This window comes from Microcaecilia unicolor, chromosome 7 (genome assembly GCF_901765095.1).
Source record: "Microcaecilia unicolor chromosome 7, aMicUni1.1, whole genome shotgun sequence".
Classification (NCBI taxonomy): domain Eukaryota; kingdom Metazoa; phylum Chordata; class Amphibia; order Gymnophiona; family Siphonopidae; genus Microcaecilia; species Microcaecilia unicolor.
The window spans coordinates 164,834,315-164,852,118 of NC_044037.1; the positions used below are offsets into that span (position 1 = coordinate 164,834,315).

The following is a 17,804-nucleotide window of genomic DNA, read 5'->3' on the forward strand; positions in this document are numbered from 1 at the left end:
TCTCCTTCCCCTCATTCCCTTTCCTCCTTTCCTGAAGTTACTATTGAGGAATCTACACTTCTCCTTTCTTCCTCAAAATGTACCACCCCACCCACCTTCTTAATGCCATCTCTCCTGCTCTTATTCCTTTTATCTGTCACATTCTCAACCTCTCACTTTCCACTGCGACTGTCCCTGCTGCCTTAAACATGCTGTGGTCACACCTCTCCTTAAAAAGCCTTCACTTGACCCTACTTGTCCCTCTAATTACCGACCCATCTCCCTCCTTCCCTTTCTCTCCAAATTACTTCAGCGTGCTGTTCACCGCTGCTGCCTTGATTTTCTCTCCTCACATGCTATTCTTGACCCACTACAATCTGGTTTTCGCCCTCTCCACTCAACCAAAACTGTGCTTACTAAAGTCTCCAATGTCCTATTACTGGCTAAATCCAGAGGTCAATATTCCATCCTCATTCTTCTTGATCTTTCCGCTGCCTTTGACACTGTCGATCACAGCATACTTCTCAATGCCCTGTCCTCACTTGGATTCCAGGGCTCTGTCCTATCCTGGTTCTCTTCCTACCTCTACCTCCACACCTTTAGTGTTCACTCTGGTGGATCCTCTTCTACTTCTATCCCTCTGCCTGTCGGTGTACCTCAGGGTTCTGTTCTTGGTCCCCTCCTCTTTTCTATCTACACTTCTTCCCTTGGTTCATTAATCTCATCCCATGGCTTTTCCTACCATCTCTATGCTGATGACTCCCAAATCTACCTTTCTACCCCTGATATCTCACCTTGCATCCAAACCAAAGTTTCAGCGTGCTTGTCTGACATTGCTGTCTGGATGTCTCAACGCCACCTGAAATTAAATATGACAAAAACCGAGCTTCTCATTCCCCCCCCAAACCCACCTCCCCGCTCCCCCCGTTTTCTATTTCTGTTGATGGCTCTCTCATTCTCCCTGTCTCCTCAGCTCGAAACCTTGGGGTTATCTTTGACTCTTCTCTCTCCTTCTCTGCTCATATCCAGCAGATCGCCAAGACCTGTCGTTTCTTTCTTTACAACATCCGTAAAATCCGCCCCTTTCTTTCCGAGCACTCTACCAAAACCCTCATCCACACCCTTGTCACCTCTCGTTTGGACTACTGCAATCTGCTTCTTGCTGGCCTCCCACTTAATCACCTCTCCCCTCTCCAGTCGGTTCAAAACTCTGCTGCCCGTCTTGTCTTCCGCCAGGGTCGCTTTACTCATACTACCCCTCTCCTCAAGTCGCTTCACTGGCTCTCTATCCGTTTTTGCATCCTGTTCAAACTTCTTCTACTAACCTATAAATGTACTCACTCTGCTGCTCCCCAGTATCTCTCCATACTCGTCCTTCCCTACACCCCTTCCCGTGCACTCCGTTCCCTGGATAAATCCTTCTTATCTGTTCCCTTCTCCGCTACTGCCAACTCCAGACTTTGCTCCTTCTGTCTTGCTGCACCCTATGCCTGGAATAGACTTCCTGAGCCCCTACGTCTTGCCCCATTCTTGACCATCTTTAAATCTAGATTGAAAGCCCACCTCTTTAACATTGCTTTTGACTCGTAACCACTTGTATCCACTCGCCTCCACCTCTTTCCTCTACACATTAATTGACTTGTTTGCTTTATATTTTGTCTGCTAGATTGTAAGCTCTTTGAGCAGGGACTGTCTTTCTTCTATGTTTGTGCAGCGCTGCGTACGCTTTGTAGCGCTATGGAAATGCTAAATAGTAGTAGTAGTAGTATTAGTGCTCCTTGTGATCTAGGGCAAGTCATTTAACCCTCCATTGCTTCAAGTACAAACTTAGATTGTGAGCCCCCCTGGGACACAGAAATATCCAGTGTACCTGAATGTAACTCACCTTGAGCTACTACTGAAAAAGGTGTGAGCAAAATCTAAATAAATAAATAAATAAAAATAAATAAATAGGAATATAGCTGGAGCCTGTGACTGTGGGTGGCTACTCAATCTGTTCCTGCAACTGTTTTTCCTGCACACTGCAGCCCTTTTTACCGCAGCAGGTAAAAATGCCTCAAAATAGCCATGACTCTTTTACCCAGGGGTGTAGCCATGGGCGGGCCTGGACGGGCCCAGGCCCAGCCACTTTTGCCCAGGTCCGCCCACCCTAGTTAGCCCCAACCCAACCAGTTGTGTAGCTCTCCCAAGCGAGGCTCCAATCTTTTCCTGCCTCTTCTGCCCGCTTTCCCCGTCTGCGTGGTCTGCTCACTTTTACTGCCCTGAAGCACCGTTCTCCCTCCAACACTGGCGATTCCCATAGCCAGCCTTCTGCCAGCATGCGTCATCGGGGCCTCTTCTCAGGCGCGTCCTGCCTACTCTGCAACTTCCTGTTTTACGCAAAGGTGGGGACGCGCGCCTGAGGAGAGGCTCCGACGACACACGCTGGCAGAAGGCTGACTATGGGAATCGCTGGTGCTGGAGGGAGAATGGCGCTTCAGGGCAGTAAAAATGACCAGAACTGACCATTTGCAGGGGGCTGTCGGCATCTGGAAGAACACTGCCAAATGCCCTGGGTTTGAAACAGTTCAGTGGGTGAGGGGTGGTGGGGTGGGGGGGGGGAAGGAGGGCAGCGGGTGGAAAGGAAATGCGAGGCCCATGCCCACCCAGTCCACCTCCAGGCCCATCTAAAAATTGAACTCTGGATATGCTACTGCTTTTACCGCATGGCCATGTGAGGGGAAGCACTTACTGCCATCCACTGAGGTGGCGGTAAGGGCTACTGCGCCAACCTGGCAATAACTGGGTAGCACCATCAGGTTAGTGCGGTGCTGAAAAATACGGAACAATTTTCCATAGCACAGCAAATGGCACACACTGGGGCTGGAACTACCACCGTGCCCACGTTAGGCCAGAGGTAGTTCCAGATTAGCATGCAGTAAGCTCATTTTGGGTTTACCGCTGCTTTGTAAAAGGGCCCCTCAGTGTGATTTAATCAGGCAGGAGCTTCTCCTTCCCAGTTAAATCATCCTGAATATGGGACCTTATGTTTCTATGTTTCAACAGTTCAATCCACAGTCTCTCTCCCAATGCAGGCTTTAAGTCATAATTTCCCAAATAGCAATACTCACAGTTTGTATTCACCCAGCAGTTCTCATACCATCAGGACTGAGGAAAGGGAAGTCATATCATGTATTAATCTATTTCAGTTCTTTGAGGTTATAAATAGGCATGTCAATCAAAGAAGTATATCGGAACTCAGAAGGGATTTGATGCATTACCGCAAGACAGAATTCAGTTGGAATTAAAAAGTCATCAGAATAGTAGCCAACGTCTTATTATGGATTATCCCCCGGATTCTATACAGCACGACTTACGTTGTGCGCTCAAATACAGTCATATTCTGTATTTGCATGCGGAACTCAATTAGTTAACAAGCCAATTGGCACGGATAATTGCCAATTAACAAGCAATTATTGACACTAATTAGAATTTACGCTCAGAACTGCCTAAGCGTATTCTATAACATGCTGCACATAAATTCTAAGTTGTATAGTTGAAAAGTGGGCATGGCCATGGGCGTGGAATGGGCAGGTCATGGGCATTTCTAAAATCTATATCCATTTTTATAGAATACATCCAGTCCACGCCAAAGTTAGGCGTTAGGATTTACACCAACTTTTACTTGGTGTAATTGTTCAAGACTTTAGTTGCGTGGCTTGGTACTCGGCATTTTCTATATACTGTGCAGAAATTTAGGCTTATTCTATAAAGTATGCCTAAATTAAGGCATACTTTATAGAATACGCTTAGACAAATGTCATTTTGGTGATGATTTTTCAGGCGTGATATATAGAATCTAGTCCTATATGGGCAAATAGTTTTTCCTGTGGAGGAAGATAAATAATGGAGTGCTCCAAGGTCTCTGCTGGGACTAAGTAATCAGATATGCAGATGATGTGAAGTTAAAGTTGTTAAAGCATGAGCAAACAGTAAAGAATTGTAGGGAGATCATGTGAGACTGGGGAACAGGGCATCTAAATGGTAGAACAAATCTAATTAGGATAATTAAGTGATCAATGATGGGGATTGGTACAAGGTCAGTGAGGCTTCTAATTACAGTACATAAAATTTAATACTTTCATCACTTAAGTGTTTATAGAACTATCAAGTGCAGATATACTCTTACTAGAAGTGTTGCTAACCTAATGTTCTTTCAGTATGAAATCTTTAACTATATTTTGGTTTCCGAAATCCATCCCATCACTTTTGCACTGAGAATCAATAACACAACAAATAAAGAATGAATTGTTAATGAAACAAAATAGTGCAATGAAAAAATATACTGGGAACAGTATAGCAGTAGGTGAGGTCATTAGCTTGAGTCAATAATTATTCAACCAATCAGATCTTAGCTTCTACTATGAAGCACAGTTTATGCTTAGATACAAGTCTAAACAATGTAACACAAAAGCAGATTTGATTAACAATCTATATAAATAATTCCCACCTCCAACGTTCTGAAGCTCACTCCGTGGCAGTGAAGCACTGAAGCCCTGTACTGTACGTAGGCTAGGCTCTCAGCACCACTCACCCTCACTCCTAGACCCGCCCTCAGCCACGCCCCATCCAGACATAATTCACAACTCCAACGTTCTAATGAAGCCAGAAGTCTCCAACTTCCGTAATTGTGTAGATCGCTGTTCCCCCATGAGTGTGTGCCCCGCCCTCGCATCACAACGTTATGACGTCGAGGGCGGAGCACTGACACTCACTGATGTGCGTTTTATATAGAGAGATGAACAGCGCGCCACGTCACAGGGGGGTGGAAACACATTAACCAACCCGGCTTCCTTTCCTTCCTTACAATGCACTACATTCCTCACTTCCACTCCTCCTGTCTATTAAAGCCTCCTTGCCCAGCTCTTTCTCCCTTCTCCACCCCCCCCCCCCCAGTCTTACAGCTGTCCGTGTGCTCATTTCCACTGCCCTGAACCATTCTCCCTCCAGCACCGGCGATACAGACAGGCAGCCTTCTGCCAGCGTCGGGGTCTCTCCTCAGGCGCGTCCCACCTAAGGCTGACTCACTGAATCGCCGGTACAGCAAAAAGGTGCCGTAAAATAATATAACAAACTCCAGGGAGAAGGGAACTCCCCACCACTTCCCGGTTGCAATGCAAACCTCTCTAGCAGGCACAGCGGGACAACTCACAGGCTCAGAGAACCGAGGTGTCGCTGCCAGTGTGTGCTAAGTGCAGAGCATGCATCGAACATGGCTGCCAGCTCCTCCGAAATCGGAGCATAGCGCTATTCCTGCGTATGTGAACACACAGCCTCAACCTCTCCGCCAGCAACATCAGGCACATCAGGACTCGAACACCCTCCCCGACAAAGATCAGATGCTGTTCTCCACCTCCCACAGCGACAGCAATTTACTAATTCTGCCACCATTACACACAAAAAAAACAAACAAACACTGCAACGGAGTAAGAAGGGAAATAAAATAAACCTAACCCCGGAAGGACCAAAGGCAAACACAATCTCTGAAGAGCCACAAGCTGCAGCCGCCTCACTCTCCAACAAAGGTAACACACACTGACAAAGTGGAAGTCCACCACAGCAAAGCCCAGTATTGGGTTTTTTTTAAAATAATAACTCAAATTTCTGAGGAAGGTAAGGCAGCTGGAAAAGCTAGGGAGAACAGAACAGGTGGGGGAGGGAACTGGGGTCAATATCAAAAGTAAACAGGTGTACCCCCTAAACTTGCCACCGTACTGCCACACACCCACGGCCAAGCCACAACAGACACACTCCCATCCAGTCTCACTCTCTGTCACACACATACACACTCGCACATTCACTCTCTCTCACACAGTCACTCTGACACACACTCTCTCAAACATACACACTCTGAGGAAACCCTTGCTAGCGCCCGTTTCATTTCTGTCAGAAACGGGCCTTTTTTACTAGTTTATGTTAATTGTAGCAATAAAAAATACTGAGCTAGAGGAACAGTTCTAGCATTTATGATGCCTGCATGTCAGATCTTGAGATAGGGAAAGGCTAAATTTCTATAGCTAGGTGCTTCCTGTTTTGCAAAGCTTAATTCCAAGAAAACGCACACACCTCTGAACTATCTCCTCACTGCTATTCACAACAGTTTCTCAGTAAGATGATGCTGTTGCTTTGGAAGGTTTGTTTCCTGGGAATCTTAGCTCCAGAGATATTCTGTCAGAAGGTGAAATATGATGGGTGAGTACAAACTGAACACCCGGACCCTTACTGCAATTGACTTCATTACTTAGGCAATTAATGCTCGGTGTACCCCGCATTAACTGCTAGCACAGTCGCATTGAGGTTTTGTGGTATTTTCAGTTAGTTTATGGCAAACTAGGCATTAAGCGCTTTTTGTGTCACGTGGCATAAGTGGAGAATAGGCATGGAAAGTATTTGGCAGTTAATGCACTGTATTTACTGAATGCTGCCTAATGCAGAGTTAACGTGGGACCGGGAGCAGGTACCACGTATTAATATGAATATTAATACACACGACCTGCAATAAAAATAGTGGCAATGTTTCCAATAGGTGCCATGTTAAATTCTCACATTAAGCCACGGTAACTGCATATTGTACTGTGATTTAGTAAAAGGATCCTAAATTCTTTATGGTAGTAAATACATGACCAAAGGTGAGTCAACAAGTAGCTGAGTTCGACCACTTTCACATATCTTATTTCCCAAGTCCAGTCCTGGAGTACCCCATGCCAATTATACTTGTTGTACACTTCCTGGAGTGAATCTCTTCAAAAAGGCAGTTCCTAAATCTTAATAAACTTTTCATGAGACTTTGTTATATCTGAATCAGATTGTAATCAAAGGGTCCTATATGGCCTAGTGGTTAGGGTGGTGGACTTTGGTCCTGGGGAACTGAGGAACTGAGTTTGATTCCCACTTCAGGCACAGGCAGCTCCTTGTGACTCTGGACAAGTCACTTAACCCTCCATTGCCCCATGTAAGCCGCATTGAGCCTGCCATGAGTGGGAAAGCGCGGGGTACAAATGTAACAAAAAAAAAAACAGATTTAACTGAGCACAAAAGGCTCCTACCAGATTAAATCACGCTGAGCAGGTCAGGGAGGACTATTCAATAGTACTTAACCAGGCAGTATCACTGAATATCCGCTCTGACCATTGTGGCACTGTTTGGGCAGCACCAGGGTGGTCTGGATAGAGCTGAGAGTTATAGTGTGCCTAGAGATCCGCGCCCAAATCCTAGCAGATTCTATAACAGCGTGAGTAATTTAATTGGCTTAACAAGCTAATTAGCACTGATAACTGCTCTTAAGAAGCACTAATTGGCAATAATTACAATTTATGTGCACAACTCGCTAAGCATATTCTGTAATGAAGTGCACCTAACTTCTAATGCAAGCAGGCAAAAGGGGCACAGTTATAGGCTGGAAAATGGGCGTTTCGTAGGTGTTCTGAAATTTACACGTGTAGTTATAGAATATGGCCCAGTGCATCTAAATCTACACGTCAGGATTTACGCCATGTTTTTGTTGACCTAAATGGAGGTGCGTAATTTTAAGCGCTGAGATATCAACTAAGCGTATTCTATATGTACCTCACCTTAATCTAGGTGCCGCTTATAGAATATGCTTAGTCGGCATTGATTTCTGTTCCGCTTTTTTAGGTGCCATATATAGAATCTCCCCCTAACAGTGCACTTAGCCAGATATAAACGTTGTAGTGTTTCCTTTGTACAGGGAGCAAGTTTTGCAAGTCAGCCCACAAACATCTGAACACGTTTTCCAGTTACAGCAGTTGTGTGACACATGGCTGGTAAGTAAGCACTGAAATAGTAGGTAACCTCTCCAAAACTAGATTTTAAACATATGATTTGGAGAAAATCAGAATCCATTTTGACATACTGGTAATTCAAATCTGGCTTGCAAAATGATTTAAATTGGTTCATATTGATGCTGGTTTCTACCTTGTTATTTCAAGTCCAGACAGAGTTTGATTCTACAAGAACACATCAAACGTTTTATGAAGTTCAACTTGCAATCTGAGAGTTGGAGCATTATTTGTAGAACTGGTCAATGACATTTGACAGCAGATTCAGAACTGCCTGCTGACCACATGTGATAGATATTTAATCTAAGTCTAAAACATTTTCCCCTTAGACACAGACCAGAAAACAAAGCCTCTGTAGAAAACCCTGCATTATCAGACATCAGGCAATGACCTTAACCTGGGCCGCTGAGAGGGGGTGGGGGGGGGGGGGGGGCAAGATTCCCCGGGCCCAGCCTCCAAGGGGGACCTGGCACCAGCAAGGCTTCCAGAGACAGGCAGAAAGTTCTGCTCCCTCCGTCTGTCTCTCTCCTGCCCCTGTGTGTCGGGACCTGGGTGATTGTGTTAACGAGATAACCTGGGTTCTGGCACACAGAAGCAGGAGAGTGACAGACCAAGGGAGGAGCAGATGCAGGAAGATAAGGGGGGCGGTGGTGACTGCAACCCAAGTGCGGGGGTGGCGGCGGCCCGAATGAGGGGGTGGCGCCTACAACAGCCTTTCCCTGGGCCCAGCTCTATATCTCGGTGGCCCTGATCTAAACAATAATAAAGCAACCATAGTAAATGTCCTGCTTTCACTAATTTCTCATGAAGTCACAGAATTTCTAGACATGGGGAAAATGCAGCAATGAAGAGTTGGAGTTCTGTAAAATAAGGATGTAGATTTTCCCTCTTTTGTTTCCATTTATGTTCACAAGTTAATTTTATGCATGTAAACAATCAATCAATTTATGCAGGTAAAACTAATTTATGTGCATAATGAAAATAGAACAAAATCAAATAATGAAAACATTAACAAAAGATTAGAGGGCTCCACGCCTCTATGGTAAAAAGGGATTTGGTTTCTGAAATGTAATTTATTGCGATACTTTCTTCTCAGCTAGATTTATGGAAGCCTCATTTATCTGAAGATATCCGTGTTGGAGCTGACATACATGTCAGGGTACCAGCTTCCCTTGTGCAGAAGATGAAAGAAAAATTACTTCAGTATTCAATTCCCTTCCAGTAGGTTTTTATTACTGTATACATCTTACGCATTTTTTTTATAGTTGATGATCAAAGTCTTATTGTGTCATCACAATGAATATTATAGAATAAAATTGCTCTCACTTCATCATATGGGATACACTCATGTGTTATCATATATGAATGTGCCATTTCTTCACTAAGGGTTCTTTTTACTAAGGTGCACTAACAGATTTAGCGCACACTAACAATTAGCGCACATTAACCGCTGGATTCTGTATATCGCATCTAGTGTTCCGTGCCGAAATCCAAGTGTATTCTAGAACAACTCATGTAACTTAGGGCCCCTTTTACCAAGTTGCGACAAAAGGGGGCCAGCACTGGCGTCAGCTCGTGTTTTACATGTGCGCTGAGGCCCCCTTTTACCGCAGCTAGTAAAAGGGAAGTCTCGCTTTCCTACAGGAAATGGCCAGGCAGCAAGTAAAGCACTTGCCACACAGCCATTTCAGGAGGGAGCCCTTACTGTCAAAACTTTGAGTTGGCGGTAAGGGCTCCTGCGCTAACTGCCCGATTACCGCCGGGTACAAAAAGAAATACATATTTGTAGCGCCAGAAATGACGGCGTGCTAGGGGTGGAAAGTACAACCAGGTTGCTGCAGTATTCTGGCGGTACTTCCTGTATAGCGAGCAGTAAGCCCACGTTGGGCTTACTGCCATTTAGTAAAAGGAGCCGTTAATTGGCTTTAACAAGCCAATCAGCATTTTTAACAAGCTCTTAACAAGCAATAATGAGCACTAATTGGCAATAATTAGAATTCACGTGTACAACTCGCTAAGCGTATGCTGTAACGCAGAACACCTAAATTCTAATGTGTGGAGCGTGCTTATGGGTGGGAAAATGGCAAAAAGGAGCGTGCTTATGGGCAGGAAAATCAGTGTTTCATGGGCATTCCAAAGTTTACACGCACTATTATAGAATATACCCCCCTGCACCTAAATCTATGTGCCGGGATTTACACCACGTTATCCTTGGTGTACATGGATATGCATAGTTCTAGTCGCTGGGATATCAACTAAGCGTATTCTATATACCACACCTAAACTTAGCTGCCGCTTATAGAATACACTTATGTGGAAATTTATTGTGTGTGGATTTTTCAGGCACCATATATACAGTCTGTCCCTAAATGCTAAGAAGCCCATTTTATACCTATGGGCTTCTTAGCATTTAGTCCACGCTAATTGTTAGCACACCTTAGTAAAAGGACCCCTAAAGTTGTAATGCACCATCTCTTCCAGAAATGCAAACTCGTTACATGCATGCATAGTAACATAGTAAATGATGGCAGATAATGTGCTAGTCTGCTGGAACATGATGCCCATTCAATATATCTTTCTGTGGGCAACTAGGAGCTAGTGACTGCCGGGCCGCATTATTATTATTATTATTACATTTGTACCCCGCGCTTTCCCACTCAAAGCAGGTTCAATGCGGCTTACATAATAATAGGGATTACAGGATTGCTTGCCTACAACATCATGGCGTGTATGGATTTACAAAGCAATGACAGGGAACTGAAAATAAAAATAACTGGATCAATATTTAAACTCCACAATGGGCATTTCTTTTAAACAATGCCATGAATGCATTCCAGGATATTTGGCTCTGGTCGCTAGCCGGTTAGTGACACTAATGGGCTCATTTTCGAAAGAGAAGGGCACCCATCTTTCGACACAAATCGGGAAATGGGCGTCCTTCTCTCAGGGTCGCCCAAATCGGTATAATTGAAAGCTGATTTTGGGTGCCCTCAACTGCAGTCTGTCGCGGGGACGACCAAAGTTCCCGGGGGTTTGTCGGAAGCACAGCGAAGGTAGGACTGGGGCATGCTTAACACATGAGCGTCTTCGGCCGATAATGGAAAAAAGAAGGACGTCCCTGATGAACACTTGGCCAACTTTACTTGGTCCTTTTTTTTTTAAGACCAAGCCACACAAATGTGCCCTAAATGACCAGATGACCACCGGAGGGAATCGGGGATGACCTCCCCCTACTCTCCCAGTAGTCACTTATCCCCTCCCACCCTAAAAAAAATGTTAAAATATTTTTTGCCAGCCTCTATGCCAGCCTCAAACATCATACCCAGCTCTATGACAGCAGTGTGCAGAGGTCCATGGAGCAGTTTTAGTGGGTACTGCAGTGCACTTCAGGCAGGCGGACCCAGGCCCATCCCCTCCTACCTGTTAAACTTGTGGTGGTAAATGTGAGCCCTTCAAAACCCACCAGAAACCCACTGTACCCACATCTAGGTGCCCCCTTCATCCCTAAGGGCTATGGTAGTGGTGTAGAGTTGTGGGGAGTGGGTTTTGGGGGGGGGGTTGGGGGCTCAGCACACAAGGTAAGGGAGCTATGCACCTGGGAGCTTTTTCTGAAGTCCACTGCAGTGCCCCCTAGGCTTCCTTGTTGGTGTCCTGGCATGTCAGAGGGACCAGTGCACTATGAATGCTGGCTCCTTCTATGATCAAAGGGCTTGCATTTGGTCGTTTCTGAGATGGGCGTCCTCGGGTTCCATTATCGCCAAAAATCGGGGACGACCATCTCTAATGTCGACCTAAATGTGGAGATTTGGGCGTCCCTGACCGTATTATTGAAACGAAACATGGCCACCCATCTTGTTTCGATAATACGGGTTTCCCCGCCCCTTCGCGGGATGCCCTGAGAGGACACCCTCAGGAAAACTTGGGCGCCCCGTTCGATTATGCCCCTCCACGGGGCCCTTTTACTAAACTAAAGGGTTGCCTCGTGGTATAAATACCTAACGCGGCCGCCCGTGGTAGTTCAGCTTTGAGCATGTGCTATTTCCGGTGCTACAGAAAATAATTCCGTAATTTCTAGCATGGCGCTAACCCAGTGGTAATCAGACAGCTGATTGCCAGTGATATTTGATGTCACTATCCACATAACTATCAGAACAAGTAAGGACGGTAATTTTTCTGACCTAAGTTATCTGTTATCTAGATAATTTCCCACCCCTCTCTTGCTCCACCCCTGTACCGCCCAGGTGCTATCTGGATAACACTGGGACAAGCCTGCAATGATTATGGGCAGCATTATCCAGATACGGCTACCGAAAACTGATGACTGTCCACAGTCAGTGTTCCTAGGTGCCCCTACTGAGTTACGTGCTTTTGAATACTGGGCCAGGCACGTCTTGATTTGTTATTTGAAAATATTTATGTGCCACAAATCTAAAATTCTAAGCAGCTAACAATAAAAGATATGACATAATCAAATAAATATAAAGTCAAGAAAAATAAAAATAAAGCAATAATGGTGAACACAATAATAACATAAAGTAAAAGAACCTAAATATTAAAATAAAGCTATTTGAAATGACAGTCTTAGCAATGAGTAGCCAGTGAGGCTTCATTAAATAAGTAATGAATAAAATGTTAACCCTTCTGTGGACACTTTAGGGTATGCCTTGTTAGTTTATTACTTTAATATATTATGTAAAGGTACCAGGACGTTTTCATTAACATGTTTTGCCATGCATCTAGAGTTGATGGCATCTCTGTTATTTATGGGGTCCTTTTACTAATCCGCGGTATAAAATGGCCTGCTGTAGTGTAGGTGCGTGTTTTTGGTGTGCTCTGGACCAGGCTTTTTTTTTAAACAGGACGGGAAAAGGGCATGCGGTAAAACTGAAACTAGCGCGCACCTAAAACTGGCCTGAGCCCTTAACACCACCCATTGATCTGGCGGTAAGGGCTCACATGGTACATGTGCATGTGGGAGGAAATAAATAAATTATCCAGGTGTTACGGGCGCACTGCAAATCTAAAATTACCTCAAGGGGGTGCAGTAGCCTGGCTGTAGTCTCATTTTGGTGCACGCTGCACATACGTAGAGCCTAACACACCCTTGTAAAAGAGCCCCTCTGTGATATAGGATTCCATTTTCAAAAACAGAAAGAAAATGATGTTTAGTCTAGGCAGCTTTAAAATTAAACATTGGTTAATCTTTTTAGATATTCTTTTTCTGTTTGTTTTGTCTCCCTGTATAGAGTGCTGATAAAAGACATCCAAGAGCTGATGGACAACCAGAACATAAAAAGCCACAGCAGACATGGCAGATCACTGGCCACCTATAACTATGCTGTATATCATCAAATGGGAGAGGTAAGCAGGCCTTAAGCTGACTAGAAGCTACCAAGATCAAGTTTCTCCCAGAGGGGAAAATGTTGTAACAGGAGAGAAGCCCACAAAGGCAACAGGGGCAAAATACCCACCTGGAACTATTCCCAATAGTGTACAACACTTGTACAAATTTACATCTGGTCCAAGACAGGTGTAAATATGTGATTGTACTCTATCCCCTAAATTCTATAAAGGGGGCTAATAATTAGGCATGCAAGGGTCATTTATGCAGGTAGCTAAATTAGGGGCCCTTTTACTAAGCTGCAGTAAAAAGTGGACTGCGGTAGTTTTGGACACGTGAAATTGGCACACGCCGGGCCATTTTTTTTTACCACAGCTGGGAAAAGAGGCCTTTTTTATTGGGGCAGTAAATGGCCATGTGCTAAAATGAAAAGTAGCGCGTGGCTATTTACTGCCTGAATCCTTACTGACTCCCATTGACCTAGCGGTAAATGCTCACGCGCTACTCGTGTGGTAATCATGCAGCACACACTAATGTGGCCATGCTGCTGATTACCGCTGAGAACGCCCCCCCCATGATAGAAATTAGAAAAATATTTTCTACTGTGGGAAATGTGGAGGGGAATAATCGAACAGAGACGACCATCTCTAAGGGCGCCCATCTGTAAGGACAGCGCCGCGAAGGGGGAAAGAAGATGGGCATCCATCTTTCATTTCGATAATACGGTCGGGGATACCCAAATCTCAACATTTAGGTCGACCTTAGAGATGGTCAACCTAAATGTTGAGATGGTCGACCTAAGATATGGTTGTCTCCCCAAATCCCCCCAAAACCCACTCCCCACAACTGTACACCACTAACTTAGCCCTAAGGGGTGAAGGGGGGCACCTACATGTGGGTACAGTGGGTTTCGGTTGGGTTTTGAAGGGCTCATATTTACCACCACAAGTGTAACAGGTAGGGGGGGTGGGCCTGGGTCCGCCTGCCTGAAGTGCACTGCACCCACTAAAACTGCTCAAGAATCTGCATACTGATGTCAGGGAGCTGGGTATGACATTTGAGACTGGCATAGAGGCTGGCAAAAAAAAATGTTTAATTTTTCTTTTTAGGGTGGGAGGGGGTTGGTGACCACTGGGGAAGTAAGGGGAGGTCATGCCCAATTACCTCCGGTGGTCATCTGGTCAGTTTGGGCACCTTTTTGAGGCTTGGTAGTGAAAAAAAAATGGACCAAGCAAAGTCGACCAAATGCTCGTCAGGGACGCCCTTCTTTTTTCCATTATCAACTGAGGACGCCCATCTCCTAAGCACGCCCCAGTCCTGCCTTCGCTACGCCTCCGACACGCCCTCGTGAACTTTGGTCGTCCCCGCAATGGACTGCAGTTGAGGGCGCCCAAAATCGGCTTTCGATTATGCTGATTTGGGCGACCCTGAGAAAAGGACTCCCATCTCCCGATTTGTGTTGAAAGATGGGCACCCTTCTCTTTTGATTATGCCCCTAAGTGTGTGCCAACTTTGAAATTACTGCTGGGTACCTGCGCTACCCAAGTGGTAGTGTCAATTTGGCATGTACTATCTGCATGTTAGCCATATCACACCTTAGTAAAAGGAACCTTTAGCTAGTTAGCGCTAAACTGGCATTAGGTACCAATATTTGGCATCAACAACCACTAATTGGCAGTAATTATGTGCATAAATGACTTAAACCTCTATTCTATAAACTTAACACCTAATTTCTATGGTGCGCAACTCGTGGATTTGGGAGGGGCATGGGCCAGTAAGGGGTGTGCCAAGCAATGCTATCAGAAATTAATATTTATCATTAATAAGGAATTTTGTACACTTTTTTCTCTAACAAATGTACCATGAATTTCAATTAGAAATGATTAACCTCAATTGCTTTTATCATATATCTACCAGATTTACAAATGGATGACGCTGATAGAGAAAGAATATAGCCATCTGGTGACACAGCATTATTTAGGAGAGACCTATGAATTGAGGCCAATATTCTACCTGAAGGTAAGTACAACAAATGAGTCATAATTAAACAATAATGTTTGGGCATAAAACCTTTCTTGATCACTGGTTGTTGTGTATTGGTTTATCAACACATCTGTTTTCCCTCATTATATGGTACTTAATTGGATTTGGATATTGGGACTTTGTCTTGGCTTGCACAAATTAGTATCAGTGAAGATAAAGAGGGAAAGCCATTCACAGTAGGAGAAGGGCTCTATTTTCAATTGTCAAAAGATCAACATTTTTGCAGCATGAATATATTTGTTTTTACAAAATTTGATATATTTACTAAAGTGTGCTACCACCTTGCCATAAGATACATTTCCTTCATGTACTTTATTTACTATAGATAAAAAATTTGGGCCCTTTTTACCAAGCTGCGGTGAAAGGGAGTCTGCGGTAGCATCGGCGTGTGTTTTTGACACGCACGGCGGCACCCTTTAACCACAGTGGGTAAAAGGCTCCTTTTTTTTTTTTTAAAGGAAATGGCCGTGCACTAATCACAGGGACTAGCACATGGCCATTACTGGGGTGGAGCCCCTACTGCCACCTATTTAGGTGATTGTAAGGGCTTCTGTGCTAACCCGGCGGTAACCGGGAAGCACCTATGTTTGGGAGTCATTGAACCATGACTCCGTGATAGCAACAATATCTAAATCTGCCTCTACAATGAGGGCTTGCAGATCATGAACTTTGTTGCTTAGACTGTGAGCATTTGTGGTCTTTGCTTTCCAGCTACTTTTCAGTGGCAGTCTCATCTTCTGTATAGTTTTTCGTTTAGTCTCACCTTCTATGGCAGCCACTCGCAACCCAGTCCTCAGGGCACACCTAGTCCCATCGGGTTTTCAGGCTATGCACAATGAATGTACATGAGATAGATTTGCATGCACTGTCTCCATTGCATGCAGATCTAACTCATAAATATTTATTGTAGCTATCCTGAAAACCCGATAGGACTAATGTGCCCGGAGAACTGCTAAGATTGTCATTTTCATTGCTTTCTTTTATTTTTTAAATCATTTATTTATAATTTTTCACTTGCAAACAGTAATACAGAGATGACTGCACATTAATACAAGATAAGAAGAAAACAATCCCAACTAGATATATGGATTATATACAATCTTTCTCTTTCTTAGACCACAAAGTGAAGAAAAATAGTAAGACAAGGAGATCAATTAAACAGTAAACAGAAAAAAGAAAACAGAAAACATGGTATTAACCTGATTATCCCCAGCTATTACTCATCTAATTCATTATTCCACATTGATCATCTGGTTGGCTTCTTCAAGACCAAATACGGTGTATAGTCAATTCATTTAATTGAGAACATACTTATTGTCCAGATTTTAGTTAGAAATAATACATCTGATTACATTCTCTCTCTTTTAAAAACCAGAAATTATTTAACAATACATATACTTAAGTCTCTAATTCAAATCCCACTGATTAAAGCAATCCCAGTTTTCATAGGCTTCACTCCTTTCGAAGTAATAATTAAGGAAATATTTCTGAGGAAAACTTTAGGAGTCATACCTGGAACTCTGGGAAAAACAATAATCTCGACATTAATCATCCACAATAACATCCACCTTATTATTCAAAGTTTCTGGTCCATTATCATTTTCATGATCATAACCATTTCTAGTTTGTGTAGAACTTCATTTATTGTATGAATTTTTCACTCTCAAAGAGTTCAGTCAAATTGTCCATGTAACTCTCCAATAAGATTATATCTGAAACAAAGTTATTTACTACCGCTGTCAGGTCCCGAAGCGCCTTCCAGATGGCATTCAATGTAACCTCCATGGAAGCCAAAAACTCCAAGATGATTTCTCTTGAGGTGTTTAGGAGTGGTTCCGCTGATTCGGGTTCTGCTGTAAACGTCCTCCATTTCAGCATATGCCTCTAACTCACTCCTCCACTCCTTTGGACATAGTGGTTGAATAATTCGGGAGCGTCAACGCTCCTTCACCAGCGCTAATCAAAGGACTCACCAACCCTTTCATCTGTGGGCAGTTCGACGCGCAGCGGTCCTGCACTTGCTGCTCAGGGGACAAAACGCTGGCCATCAGCGGCTGACCGCCGGTTGTTCCCTTCCTCTCAGTTAAGGAAAGTGCAATTGCAGAGAGGGAATTTACATAAAGAAGACAAAACTTCAGAGGGCAGCTGGGCCGCTGGGCATACGAACTTCAGGTCACCATCTTACCACTCTCCCAGTTCATTGCTTTCTTTTCTACTGTCACAGCTTGTCTTTTGCTGGAGGTGACTACCAGAATTGACCTGCTTCCAACTGCTACACTCACCTTCTAGTTTAAATGCCTAGAAACATATTGTCTGCATTTCTCACCAAGAATTATTTTTCCTGCCACAGTGAGATGCAGCTCATCATTACAATATAATCTCTTATTTTTCCATATATTACCCCATCCTCCTATGTACCTAAAACCTTCTTGGTAACACCAGACTTTGAGACACTTATTGAAGTTCTCAGTATTTTGTAACCTTTCCAGTGGCATACCAAGGGGGGGCGGTCAGGGCGGTCCGCCCCAGGTGCACGCTGCTGGGGGGGTGCCGTGCGCCTGTTGGCCGAGTCCGCTCATTCCCTCCCTGCTGCTCCCTCTGCG

General features: G+C 44.3%; 1 protein-coding gene across 1 annotated transcript in view; it reads left to right on the forward strand.

Moving 5' to 3' along the window:
• Window positions 1-6,130: 6,130 nt before the first annotated feature.
• Window positions 6,131-17,804, forward strand: part of CPO (carboxypeptidase O) — a 67,949-nt gene continuing 56,275 nt past the window's right edge. The window contains exons 1-5 of the mRNA XM_030209747.1: window positions 6,131-6,210; window positions 7,727-7,802; window positions 8,914-9,038; window positions 13,064-13,178; window positions 15,076-15,177. Coding sequence (XP_030065607.1) covers window positions 6,131-6,210; window positions 7,727-7,802; window positions 8,914-9,038; window positions 13,064-13,178; window positions 15,076-15,177 — 498 coding nt within the window. The remainder of the gene's footprint in view (window positions 6,211-7,726; window positions 7,803-8,913; window positions 9,039-13,063; window positions 13,179-15,075; window positions 15,178-17,804) is intronic.